Source organism: Pinus tabuliformis, chromosome 3_1 (assembly GCF_031772625.1).
Source record: "Pinus tabuliformis cultivar Carrire ecotype Pingquan chromosome 3_1, CPIR1, whole genome shotgun sequence".
Classification (NCBI taxonomy): domain Eukaryota; kingdom Viridiplantae; phylum Streptophyta; class Pinopsida; order Pinales; family Pinaceae; genus Pinus; species Pinus tabuliformis.
The window spans coordinates 725,578,264-725,592,814 of NC_142301.1; the positions used below are offsets into that span (position 1 = coordinate 725,578,264).

Sequence of the window (14,551 nt, forward strand, 5' to 3'; positions counted from 1 at the left end):
TGCCAAATTTTGATCAAACTACCTAATCCAAGTCTTATAATATGGTAGAAAAAGCTTAACATGTCTGATCAATGATTTTGATTTGAGTGGAGGGTACATTTATGCTAAGGCCATGACAAAGGAGTTCAACAATCAACACCACCAACACCGAGGTACATACAGGGCTTGGTGCTCTTGATTAAATGCCAATCACAGACCCTCATACATTATATAATCTAACGAAATGCCACAATCCCATTGATCTTGAAATCCTGAAAACTGTTAAGTCTGCTAAATTTCAAATGGGTTATGAAATTATCTTTTCTCCATATGAAGTCCAATGAGGTTGGAACCACTCTCAAACATCCTGAGCCATTTCATGGTAATATTAAAAATTTAATTAATTTCATCATTTTACTTTAAGAACTTAACATTACCATTAGGGAGCATCTAGGAAGCGTCTAGGGAGCATCAAGAGAGTGTCCGGAAAGCATGGTTCCTCACATAGCAGTTTGAAAATTCCAGAATAAAAAAAAGGCTCGTGAAATCGTGCGAGTGGTTTTAGGAATCGAGGTGGAACCACGGTTCGAGCATACAGAACCGCCGTTTGAGCTTGCTAAACTGCAGTTCGGAATCATCATGGTTCCGAAAGTCCCAAAACCATGAAAAAAGGGAAAAAATGGGGTTCCAATTTTTGGAACATTGATTATGCCCGAGGATCACCCACAAATCTATTTGGGGTGCAAATCCGCCTCTTGAACCAGGGTGGGCAGTTTTTGCAACTCTGGGCTACCTCCCTCATTGTTGCAACAAGGTCTAGCCTTTCACTTGTGAGGCCTCTCACAAGGCCTGTTAGACTTTGAGGCCTCTCACATAGCAGTGTGAAAATTCCAGAATTAAAAAAAAAAGGCTCGTGGAATTGTGCACGTGGTTTTAGGAATTGTGGTGGAACGACGGTTCAAGCGTACAGAACCGACGTTTGAGCTTGCTAAACCGCAGTTCAGAATTGTCATGGTTCCGAAAGTCCCAAAACCATGAAAAAGGGGAAAAAATGGGGTTCCAATTTTTTGAACAGTGATTATGCCCAAGGATCACCCACAAATCTATTTGGGGTGAAAATCCGTCTCTTGAACTAGGGTGGGCAGTTTTTGCAACTCTGGGCTATCTCCCTCATTGTTGCAACAAGGTCTAGCCTTTCACTTGTGAGGCCTCTCACAAGGCCTGCTAGACTTTGAGGCAACAATGATTACAATGATAATGTGAGGGAATCCCATAAGCACTAAATTGATTCTTTGGTTATAGATGAATCCAGCCCTTCAGGCTTCTTCAAGGGTGCTTCCCAGGACAAGCCCGGGAAATGTGGGACAACAGGATGCATCCTTTTTTTAATTCCTCTCACTGTATTTCTTCCTTTTCGGGCCTAGGTTTTGGGACCAATAGTTGGGCTAGATTATTGGCCATAACAACCCTTCTTAAAACTGCAATAGAGAAAAATGTGAGCAATCTATATGTTTATGTTGAAAATGTAGCGAGCAAGGTCTTCTGGCTTGTGCGTTAGCCAACAAAGACCTCAAAGTGTCCTCATGCGTTAGACTTCAATTAGGATGAGTTATTTCCAGTTTACTGGAATAATCATCAAGTTAGCATGCATAGAGTTGGAGCTTCATTTAAGTGGAGTCTTTATCAGTTTGACTACAAAACGAGGTGGCAATTACAAGTTCAGTTAGAACGAGTTAGTCTCCAGGCCTGATTGAAGGAAGAATGAGTTAGTCTCTAGTGTTGATTCGAGAGAGAACGAGTTAAGAACTCCAATGTTGATTGGAGAAAGGACAAGAAGAACTCTCAGTTAGCTCTCAATCAAAACTCAACTTCTAAAATAGAACTAAGCCACCTTGCATGTTCGAATTGGGCCTATAAAGAGGAGGACAAAAACACAAAGAACTGATAAGTTTTGTGCACAAGGTTTGTGTGACAAGACAGCTCACGAGTTTGTGAGAGGAGCCTTGATTGTGGAGAGTGCAGGAATTGTTTCCAAAGAAATAGGGGAACAAGTGCGCAAGGATTTAGGAGGTGATTGTGCACAATAAATAGGAGTTGGGTCCTAAAGAATAGGAGGCAGAAAGTGCGCTAGAAAATAAGACCTAAAGTGCGCAAGAAAATAGGAGAAGTGGGCAAGGATTTAGGGGTGCCAAGTGCGCAAGGAAGGAGGAGCAGGATTGAATCAAGAGAGCAGAGTTTGCAGAGCAAGTCAAGGAGACAGCAGAGGATTTATTGCGAGCTAGAGAGCCGAGATCAAGCAGTGATCAAGGCCAGCCGAGATCAACCATATTGGCTGAGATCTGTAAGAGAAGCAGAACGCTTTGTCAAGAGAGACAAATTGCTTTGCAATAGATTCAATTGCTCCAAGACAATCAATAAAATACCACATCAAGCAAGCAGGTTTTCCCTGTTGGGTTTCCTGAGAAAAATGAATGTGTCAATTTGTGTGATGTTTTTTTATCTCTGTGTTTTTATTCCGCTGCTGATGAATTGTTAAGAAATTATGTATCTTGGTGAAAGTTAACTAGATTCAGTTTTCAGTTATTTATCTAAGTAGTTGCAGACTTTCATAGATATTTAACAGTTTATGGTGACTCTAAAATTACTGTGAATTGGTTAAATGGCAAGCTTATTCTTCAGAATGTCAGCCTTCAAGAAATCATGAATCAGATCTCTGATATGAAAAGCAAATTTGCCCGTCTCCTTAACACATATATTCAGAGAACTCAATGCCAAAAACCCAATTCTCTTGAAAGCTGGAGTGCAAAAGATGGTTTGATCAAGATGCAAGAAGAGAAAAAACGAGTTTGGTCTGTCTGTCCTCCTTTCTATTTTCTGTCGTTTTCTGTCAACCTCATTTGCTGTTTATGTCTGCTTTTATCTGTTAGTGATGTAGTCTGGACTCTGGACCTGGATGGGGTATCCTTGTATGTATCCGATAAAATGATCTATGATAGTATTTCTAATGGCGTACATGCCAATCAGTATCGACCTATGTTGGCAGTTTTTTTGAGTTTTAAAGATAATGGTGGAGCAGTCTTCAGCACTAGAAATATGAATTTATGGCTGTCAGTAAGGTATTATGCTACAGGCATAAGTACAAAATGTTATGTAATTCTCCTTTTTGAATTAATACATTACACTTTTTCTCTGTGAAAAAAACAAAAACACTTTTATCTTGATAGTTAATGGGGTCATTTACATCACAGTTGATATTTAAATGAACATTCAAATCTCCATATCCACCACTATTATGTGCTATGGGGGTTGCTTATTTCTTAAGTTCATAAAATTTTCATAAGTCTGACTTGATCTATTAGTTACAGCATTTTCTGCATAAAGTAATAGATATGGACATTGTGGAGGAAGCTGCTCAAGACCTTTTATCACCAGCAGATTATCTGCAAGGACACCAGATTGAGCAGACAATCTTAGATGGAGCAGTTGTCAAAAGTAGCCATACACTATGGTAATGGAATGACATATGTTGAGAGCTTTTCCATACAGACTATCAAACCCTCAGTGACACATTGTGGTCTTTCAATAAGAAATTGATCAAGCAAATTGTCCAATTTGTCAAAAAAAATTGCCATCTTATCAGAGAGCCAGGTTAAAACACCACAGACATAATTCCATCAATCTTTACACAAAGCTGATATAGATAGAAACTTGGTATATATATGCATGCAGAACAAAACAGACAATGCTTTAAAGAGAGAAAATTTGATATCAAACAGAAATAAATACTTAGTGAAAAGGGCACACAATCATATACAAATATTTATAAGAGTGTGGAAAGCAGACAGAGACGAATAGACAAACCTTAAGTGTATATCCCGAAAAGGCCCCAGGGAACTGCTCTGCCATTATCTCCATCGCTGCCTGGAATGCAACCACCTAAAGAAACAATAACAAACTATTATTAAGAAAGCAACATTCAAATGCAAATGCAATATTTTCACTAAAATGCATGAGAATAAAACAAATTTATGGATATAAATAAATAAATAATCTAGTATATTGGATAGGCAATTACCTGTTTTCCCATCTGCGGTGAAATGACAGCATAGTTATTAGACTTCTGTACCAAGTCATATAGCTTTTCACGGTCTCCTCCAGTGGTGCCCATTACAAATGGAACACCTAATTTACAGTAAAGTTCAGCGTTTTCTACACATTGGATGGTAAGAACATAGATTGTGTCAGTTGACTAAATTTTAACTGAGAAATTACTAACCATGTGCTATAGCCTCAAATCTCTGTATCTACGAACAATGTCTTTACTAACTCCTTATGTTTCAGAATAAAGCTTTGAAAGGGAGATATTGCAATTTAAAGCATACCATGAGTAACTTGATAGCAAACACTTAATATGTCCCTTTATCTGATGAAAGTTTCCGATGCTAACCTACATACTTAAAACAATTTAAGAGAGAATAAATTAAATTTCACTCACGATTAACAGCAGAAGGGACCGTGAAATCTACTACAACTACATCAGGATACTTCTGAAGGACGGAATCAAAGACAGCCTCTTTTTCTGATGCACTGCGTACATCAACTTCCATGTCTCCTATATGGACCTTTTGATCTTTTAGATCAGGACTCGTGAGAGACAGAGGAACAAGCTGAAGGCCTGCAATAAGGGCTGCTTCTGCCACTGCTCTGCCCATGTTACCAGCACACCCATTTACCTGTCATATAATTAATCCCACAGAAATATTCAAAAAAAATCTTACACTTGTTACAGAATCAATTCCAAAAACGTTATCAAAAACTATAAAAACATGGAGTAAAGATTTTCAAAAAGGCTCCCCACAGTTGAAGGTTTGAGCAAAGGCTTTTTGGCAAGTCAACTTTCCTCCATGTTTTACATAACTAATCTCAACAAATAACTTTAACAGCCATCCCAAAAGTATGCTTTCAATAGATTCAAATAATGCAAACCCCAGGTGTTTATTTGAGACTTGGTTTAAGGGAAGAACACTAATCAGGTGGTTGTACTAAGAGAAGTGTTGTATTCTACAGCCCGGATGGGGGGCTTAGGTGTCTTTGTGTGTGCTAATGTTAAATAAGCAAATTAGAAAGAAAAAAAAAGTATCCCATCTCTCATTTCTCTAGTTTACCAGATTTCAAAAACAATTATAAAACTAGCATAGATCCCTAATTCACCTGACACTGGGACACGAGACACGCGGGACACGCAAATTCGAGTGTCCAACATGGGCACATAGACCCCCCGGAACAGGACACGTAGTACACGTTATATATTATTATATTAAAATATATATATCATACTAAATAGATATTTCAATGATTTCATATTACACAAATTCTCATTCATGATACAAATTCAGACATAGATCTAGATTCTACATTGTAAATTTGTAAGTTGTAACATTATGCATACAAATACATTGTATAATCGTGACAGATTCATTGATAATCCAATAGGAGAAAGACAAGAAACTGCAGTTTTCTCATTAAGTCATCAAAATCAAAATGTGTTACATAGGTATTGAGTCCTAAGGACTCCTGACTAGCAATGCCAATGGCAAATAGAAATAGCAAATACAAAACAACTACAAGGTAGTAGGTAGCTCATCAATCATCATCATCAAATTCAAATTCAGCATCATTGTCATGGTCACCATTGCTCTCCTTTACATCCTCCTCCTCTATATCCAATCTAATCTCTACATCTGTTGGTGTGGAGGATGACCCCTCAAGACTATCACCATCATCAAAAGTGATATGTTCTAGCATTGGCTCATTAAGATCCAAGTTGGCCAATGCCAACTCAGCATTGTTGTCCAAACCCATATCATCAAGAAAGACATCTCATATCTTTGTCTTTCCCTTCAACCACTCACCCCTCTGCCTGCAAATGAGACGAAGGTTGGCGTGCACATATACCATTGTCTTTGCCCTGGAATGCTCAAACCTGCTCTTCTTCACACTATACAAATTCCCATATGTGCTCCAATTCCTCTCGCAACAAGAGGATGAAGTAACCTGAGAGAGGAGCCTCATGGCTAACTGTTGTAGAGGAGGGCATGTTGCCCCATGAGTTTCCCACCAAGAATAGGGCTTCTTAGCCCCCCTGTCTCTAATCACATCATAGCCTGCAAATCACCCAGTGCCAATGGAAAACTCTACAAAGGCATCCTCCACCTCATCAAGGGATGCTCTATCCTGAAATATCTGCCTCAATGCATCATTCCTCCCTTGTGAAATTTCACCATCCATGTGAAGGGGGAATATGTGGGAAGGTCCACCATTAAGCCACTCATGGCTATAGTATTTTGGATTCAATGAGTGAGCCAAACAATGCAAAGGTGTGCAATTCTTGTCCCACCCGCTGACAAGAATATCCTATATGGTGGTGAAGAAGGCCTTTGATCATGTCTCATACTCAGGGCACTCACTCTGTAAAATAATGGTCCTCACAGACTCAATCATGGAATCTCATCCCTCATAAACCTCTCCTAGGATGGGTTGGTCTGTATCTATAAATCGTAGTAAAGCAATAATAGGGTCCATGATCTTAGTAGTGAGATCTACCCTCTCGCATCAAGCATCATCTAACATTGTGTCCTTGACTCTTTTTTAGGTTACTTGATCTATCTTTCTCCAAAAAGACCAACACTTTGAAATAACCATGGCCCCAAGAGTGGTCCTGACCTTCCTCAACCTCTTCAGCATGATGACTGAAGAGGCAAGCCGTGTATCTGCAATCTTCAACAATGATAGATGGGTGTACTCCTTATAGATTGTGAGGGCATTAGTATGATTTTGTACAAAGTTGCGGATATGTCGTGCATCCTCAATAACACTTCCAATCCAAGGCACATCAGAAGCAATAGTTTTAAGTGCCAAATTCAAGGAATGGATAATGCAAGATGTCCAATATACTTGTGGATATTTAGCTTCCCCAATCATGCCAACAGCCTTGCAAACAAGTGCATTGTCTGTAATAATTTGCACACAAGAATCAACACCTACATCTTCAACAACTTTAATGAACAACTCACCCATATATTGTGCACCCTTGTATTTTCCAAGTGCATCCACTGATTTCAAGAAAACTGGTCCATTCAAAGAAGACACCATGAAGTTGATGAGTGGGTGGCGTGTTGCATTTGTCCATCCATCATAAACCATACTAACCCCAAATTTTGGCCATGTTGATTTAATAGGCTCAAGCATTTTGTCAACCTCTTTCTTTGCCTTAGTCAACTATATGGTTCTAAGCTTCTTTGACCCAAGAGGCACATACCCTGATGGAGCCCCTTGAGTTAAAGCTTGGCACATCTCAATAAATAAAGGTGATCGTGCAACATTAAATGATATGAAGTTCAAATAGAAAAAGAAGGTAATGGTGATATCAAGCTCTTCCTAACTCTCTTTCTAAAATATATTGTCCATTGGAGCAAGTGCCACTGCCTTTCTTTTTGTTGCTTGACCTACACCCCCACCAAAACTCTCAAATGGAAATTTGTTGTTGCTTTTCCTCAAGAATTGAAGGGGATCCTTGTTCTTGTTATTTCTAGATGATGCAACCACCTTTGCCACACCAGCATTGGCCTCTTTTTCCATTTCTTTCTTCTTAGCTACAGACACATTTGCACATGCTCCAATTCCACAACCTGGTAAGCCCAACAAATGAGCTTTCACATAGAAATAAGTGCTCTTGAATTGATTGTTGCAATATTTGCATGTCCAAAAAACATTGCCTCCTCCTTTTAACTTGTTGCCTAGCCCTTGATCTCTTGTGCCATACTTCCACAAGGGATATTTACTTTCTTGAGGTTGTTGTCTTTCTAAATTTATTCTGCCTTCAACACTTGAAGTTGTTGTTGCAACCCCACTTCCAACAGAGGGAACACTTGCAGACCCTAATGAAACTGAAAAAGGAGGGGCATCACCAATGAGGACATTCTTCCCCTTCTTTTGCCCCTTCCCTATTGTCCTTGATTGAGCCATGAATGTTGTAAAAAACAAAAATGCACTAGCATTTAAACAAAATGGAAAGGCAAATTGTTGTAGCAAAAATGGAAAAAAGAATAGAAGCAAAATGCACTTACCGATTGCTTGAATCACCTCCAAAATGCACCCAAAGCCTTTGCTATTCGCTCCCACACACCCATAGCAAGAGAGACACATAAGAATGAGGAAAAAATTGGCCCAAATCGGGCTTTTAAAGACCCGTGGTACTCTTTTCAAAGGGACATGTGTCCTAAAATAGGGATTCGCTGGCAAGTCGAATTCAATTCGCTTGGCACACGAATCCCACGTGTTAGGACATGCTTGAGCCACGAATCAGATATGTGTCCCTCGAGAATTGTGTCTGACACGTGAGATTCGAAACATGAGGGGGAGGACGAATCTGGTTTCTTAAGATAGATCCATATCCAACTGGATCTATTAAGCACCAACAGGAATCAAAAGAGAATCTACAGATATACCTCAAATTTCTTTTAACCCTGTCACCACTTAATGGATCCCAAGTTAACATGGATCTACGCTAGTCTAGACTCTATAAGACTACAGGTTGGCATATCAGATAAGGTGATTTTCAATCTTGAACTCTATTTAAAGCTCTGTTGACCACTTTGTGTCAACAACCCCATAGTAGTACACCCATTTTTTTGCAAAAGGGATCTATCATGTTCTAGTGTTCGCGCCTTTCAGATTTCATCATCAGTGGGCAGTTTTGTAAAGATGTCAACCCATTCTGCATATGTATAATGTAAATAATCCTAGTATGACCATGTCTGTATGTAACAGCCTAGGTAAACCTATGGTTTTGGTGAAGATCTCCATTTTAAGAAGTTTTTTATCTCACTGATTCATCTGTCTCTAGACACAAATGATCGACAGAGTTTTTTCCTCCACTCTTACCCCAAAGCTAGAATGGATTTTGTCGCTAAGACCTTAGGCAAGTCCTAATGTTTTAGATCGAGTCTATGTAAAAGTGATTTGAGAATAATCTTAGCTAATCAGCTAGATTATTTTATTACAAGTCACTTGGTCTACTGGATTATAATTTGTGTCGCAGAAATGGGTTTTTTTTAGGGTTTATAATGAACGGGTTTTCCCCCTCCATGTATTAAACTGGAAAATCTTGATGTAAAAAATATTTAGTGCATGGTCTCTCATAAGTAGACACCATGGCATTAGAGGGTTGGAAAAATAATTAATCCTCTCATAAGTCAATTAATTAAATTTTCTGGCAAAATTAAATTAAAATCCTAAGCCAGAAATTTAATTAATTTTGTGTTCTAGGTAAAATTTAATTCTCCAATGGTGAAATTTGTGGATTTTAAAGAAGTTAATTTTTGGAGGTCCCTGACCAAGGGAATATTGAAGAAATCAAGAAATTTCAGACCCTTGGGCATTGGTGGTTAAGTCAAAGTTAATTTTTTGAGGAAATTAACTCAAAATAATTAATTTTGAGTTAATTAAAAATCAATTAAATCAAAATTTCGATTTTTCCTCGAAAAATAAATAATTTTGACGGTGATAATTAAATATTAATTAAATCTTTTTGACCGTTCGAGATTAATTTGACAGGGATCAAGCCAACTAGCTATTGGAGATTTTACCTATAAATTAGAGGTCGGTGTCAGTTTGTTTTTCATCCGATCTTTGAATCGTGTATTAAGCTCTCAAACTCTCTTGTTTACTTTTTTGAATTAATGCAAAAATCTTTGGAGTTTCAACATGCGGTGGTGTTCCTCTTCATGAATTTATGGTAACATTGTTTTAATCCCTGCTTAATATTATGTGAAAACTATCAATCAATAGCTCTCTTAGAATAATTTGAATACAGGTACCTTATTCAGTTTGTTGGATCTACGGTAACATTTTTAATTTTGATCGAAGTAGCAAGTATCTTTATTTCTTCATAATTTAATTGTTGTTCTATTTCTCTACCCGGTTTGATGGTTGATCTAGTGTTTGCAGGAGATCTCTCTAGTTTTCGTTGAGTGTTTGTAGATAGTCCTCGATTGGACCAGCCAACTCTCAGCATATATTTTCTAATGAGCCTACCTCATATAAGCTCCAGGATTTATCTAACGATAAATTATTTTTCTGAAGGGTGTTTTTGGGCTAGTACCTAAAAAATTCTAAAGCTTTTAAATATTTTTTTGGAAAAATTGATAGATCTGGCTTTTAAGAGCCTTCGATTATCAGATCTGGGAGTGGAGTTGGACTCATACTCCTCAAATTTGATAGATCTGCAACTTTTGTTATAAATCTATAAAAAAAATTATATAGATCTGGAAATTTTCTAATTTGGGTTTTGGGGTTTTTATTCATTTTGTTTTATATTTGGGTTTTGGGTATTTTTGTTTTCGTTTTGCAAGTGCAAATCTGAAAGAGAAGTTTAATTTGAAGCCAGATCTAGACCCTGGAGGGCAAGATCTAGCCTCAATACCATTTTGCAGGGACATTATTCAAAATTATTTTCAGTCCAAGGGTTTCAAATTCAGATCTGAAGTTTTTCTAAGAGCAAACTTCAAAGCAGAAATATGTTGGCTTAAAATTTAAAATTCTGGGCAAAAAAAATATATATATATATTTTTTTTATAAATTTCTGGGATTCTTGGGCTACCATTTTCTGCTGCATTTTTCTCCTCTCTGGAAAAAATTGATTTTTTTCTTCCTCCTTTTGCTGCGTTTTTCTTTTCTTTTTTCCTCCAGCAGCCTTCTTTTCCCTTGCCGCCAAATCACAACCCTCTATTGTTGCATTTTTCTTCTTTCATTCAGTATCTCTCAACCCTTGTTTTTATGTTCGTTGCCTTTCTTCTCTATCTGGCGTCGTCAGTTTTCCTTTGTTGCCTACGTTCTTTACCTATTGCTACCCTATGCATCGGTTTCATCTTGTTGTCTGCGTCCTCCTTTCTCCCCGCGAACTTCCTTTGAGCTCTTTCGCTGCCATCCAACTTGCACTCAACTTTCTTCCGCGTCCAAGCTTCTCCTTTGTCCAAGTTGTTGCCATTTGCTTGCTCGTCCTCCATTCTTCTTTGCCCGCTCCATTCTTCCGCGTCCATCCTTCGACCTACATCTTTCTTCCGCCGTCGTCGACCTGCAAAACCCTACACTCATCTCTTCCTCTTTTCCTTTACGATTTTAATTTCTCTTTGTGACTTCGATTTTTTAAAGTTTGATTTTTTTTAATTTTTTTTTCAAATTTTTATTTCTTTTTAGAAATCGAAAAAAAAATTATCTGTTTGCTTTTCCTTTTTCTTTTGAATTTTTATATCATTTTGATTTTGTTTGGTTTTTTTTTAGATAAAAACAAAAATTTAAAAATTTCGTTTTTTTATTTTTTTATGAACTTGCTTTTCATTTTTTTTTTAACTTTAAAAGAATTTTTCATTTTTCATTTGTGGCTTTTAATTTTTTAAGGGGAGCCTTTAATATTTCAAGATTAAATTTTTATGTGGTCTTTGGCCCATCAAAATTTTAATTAACTAAGCCTTTTTCTTATATTTGCCACATTTAAATTTTTTCTTCATTCATGAACTTTATCACATTAAATTTGCCAAAGGAATAATTAAATTTTTTAATCTAAATTTCCTTTTGTGGTTTTTTGTGTTAGGAGTTTGGCACTTAAAAAAAGGCAAAGGAAAATTTTGCGGTGTTTGAAAACTTTTAAATTTCTCTATAGTCAAGACACATTTAAATATCATTTAAATCATCTCTAAATTTTGACTATAGGAAAACAATAAATTTTTCTGGATTTGGGTCACTTAAGAAAAAAAAATTAATCCGGAGTTGTTTGAAGTGTTTAGCATTTGAATTTCATGGTTCTACATGGTAATAAATTTTCGAAATTTAGTTGCTAAAGTATTTTGCATGCTAAGGTTTTGAACATTTTTTTATATTTGACATCTATTGAGATTGCTCGTCGTTAAAGTAATTCTAAGTGTGGTTTAATTACTTGAATTATTGAATATTTATTGCCTATTAAACTTTTGAGAATTCTTCAAGTAATTTTTAAGTACTCTTTCATGAAACTGTGGTAAATTGCATATCTTTTGTTTCTTAAACTAAGTATATTTGAGCTATTATTGGCATTGATATTAAATTGTGAAGAAGTTTTTGTTCTCTTTGAGCTATAATTGTATTAAAAAGATTTGAAATAAGCTTGTGGTTTAATTGTGATATTGCTGAGAAGTTTATCTTTCAGTCTTTGTCTAGTGAAGTGAACATTTCATTTTGGTGATTAAGGGCTTTGATAGATCACGACATAAGCACTTTCAACCATTGAATCTAACTTCATCTCATCTTCTAATCATCTCGTGCATTTGCATATTAAGTTAGTTCTGCATAATTAAAATTTACTTCCAAGCATAAGCTTGGTCGATAGAATGATAAGTACCCATCCATCTTTGCTTGAGAAACCTACTTTTAATAGTACTTAAAACGGTGGCCTTGCAGTCGTCAAAGCCACAGCTCTCTACAGCACCAGAGGCACCAGGTATGTTAGATTTTCAGGAGAGGTATCGTTAATCACACCTTAGTGTGCTTCACCTTATGTTCTCTCTACGACGTACTATAGAATCAGGCTCAATATAGAAAGAATCGAAGGGTTAAAACTTAGATAGACATTTAATGAAAATTAACCAAGATTCCTGCATCTCACATTAGTTTTAGGATTTTCACTTCATATAAGATAGTTATTCATCTAAGTAGCATTTGCTAATCAATTACTTAGTCCTAAATTTCATACCAAGATAGTTGACTCCATAAGGCACTGGTATCAATTGTTTAAATATAATCGAATTCTATAAGTCTTGCTAAATCTAAAATCAAGTTCTTGGTCGCTTAACTGTGTCTCCCAAACTGGTTGATTCCCAACTAGTTCTCCTTCATTTCATTTTCGTAGGGTCTACCCCCCTTACCCTGCTGTTAGGAAACAACTTAAACGGAGAGATTGGGGATCAAGGTGACAGCCCCCAATCTGAGCCGTTGTCGCAGTGCCTAGACATTCTGTGCGACAACAAGCTCTATAGTAACTTATACATAGTTAAATTGTTGGTATGGCCAACAAAAACATACTGGGTGAATTAGGGAAGGAATCAAATGCACATCTACAAGTTCAATTTTCAAACGAGCAAAGCATCAAGATGTAGTAGAGTTCTAGAAGAAAAACATCAGTTTTCCTTTTGATATTGGAACTAGCAAAAATATGTCAAGCCTCGCATGTAAAGATGGTATGTCAGGGTTATTACGTCCAATTTTAACTTATATATTCACCGCAATTATTAGCTACAAGGAAACAACACATATTCAAGTTTATTCTATATCATGCTATGTAACTTTGAAGTTTGAAAATAATTTGAAGAGTCTCCAAAAAAGCCCGTGTCTCAGGCCATTCTAACATCCCATGCTTTGAGCTACAGCATTTGGCTGATCCATATTTACTTTGAATCCAGATTTCTCAGACTTCTGAGGGTCTGCATAGACCAAATGGCAACAACAGAATGAACATCTTGGGGTCTTAATAATATAACATTATTTGGATTCGGCTCAATATAGCATGCCAAATTGCCACATTTAACAAAACAAAAAGGTGGAATAAAACAATCAACAACTATGAAAAGGGAACACTAACACAAGTGGAGATCACATAACCTTTGGTGAATAAAATATTGACAATAGCACACTTGATACACCAATAAACATTTCAATCTTGTTAATCTAGGTTGTCATTGGTGTCAATATAGCAGTGTTTTCTTTGATGCATGATTGCCCATTGATGCCCATTGATCATTATGCTCATAGTGATGAAAGTTTGATATATGATGATATGATGAGATCGAGGACCCAAGTGGATTGAATAGCAGGAGGTCAATTGAATAGCAAATGACATAGGAGGTCAATTGAACAGCAAATGACGCAGTAGATCCAGTAAAGCGCTAGGAGCAAGAAGCCAAAGAGTAAGATGAAGAGTTTATCGAAAGTCATCAAAGAAACAAGTCATCGGAGCAGGAGAAGCAAGTTATCGCATATGCCCAAGGGTAAGTGTTATCAAAAGAACAAAGAGCAACAGCGATAACAGAGGTGTAAAGAAGAAAACTATCAGAAGAGAGGGGGTAGGAAAGTACGGACTTCCTTGATCGTGGCTGAAGTCCCGCACTCAATCCTAGTCGTCAATCTCATAGTCAACCCTTAGATCACGGTCAACTGTGAGGGTTAAGGTCGTTTTTAATCCATGTGTCAGTCGAAGTCCTGCAAACCATCGATCGCGATAACACTGTGTACCCGACAGATTTATTAACAACTGTTTATTGAAATATTGCATCCATCGCATCACAAGTCTTGAAGCCTTGTTGTTACACTGAAATCCTCCAATTGCGATATGTAATACGGAGGAAGTAATAAACCATGGGAACCCTTTCGACAGTATATAATATCAGCAAAAATCATATCGGCAGTTCTATTTTATGCCACCACTCAAAACCTCCGATTGTGATATGTAATACGGACCCGATAGTTCCATTACATACGCCTTAAG

At 37.0% G+C, this 14,551-nt stretch overlaps 1 protein-coding gene across 1 annotated transcript in view; it reads right to left on the reverse strand.

The window, feature by feature from the left end:
• LOC149189333 (putative 4-hydroxy-tetrahydrodipicolinate reductase 1, chloroplastic) overlaps window positions 1-14,551 on the reverse strand; it is a 97,084-nt gene that overhangs the window by 37,542 nt on the left and 44,991 nt on the right. Inside the window, exons 2-4 of the mRNA XM_089411797.1 lie at window positions 4,475-4,712; window positions 4,055-4,188; window positions 3,841-3,915 (exon numbers count right to left, since the gene is read on the reverse strand). Coding sequence (XP_089267923.1) covers window positions 3,841-3,915; window positions 4,055-4,188; window positions 4,475-4,712 — 447 coding nt within the window. The remainder of the gene's footprint in view (window positions 1-3,840; window positions 3,916-4,054; window positions 4,189-4,474; window positions 4,713-14,551) is intronic.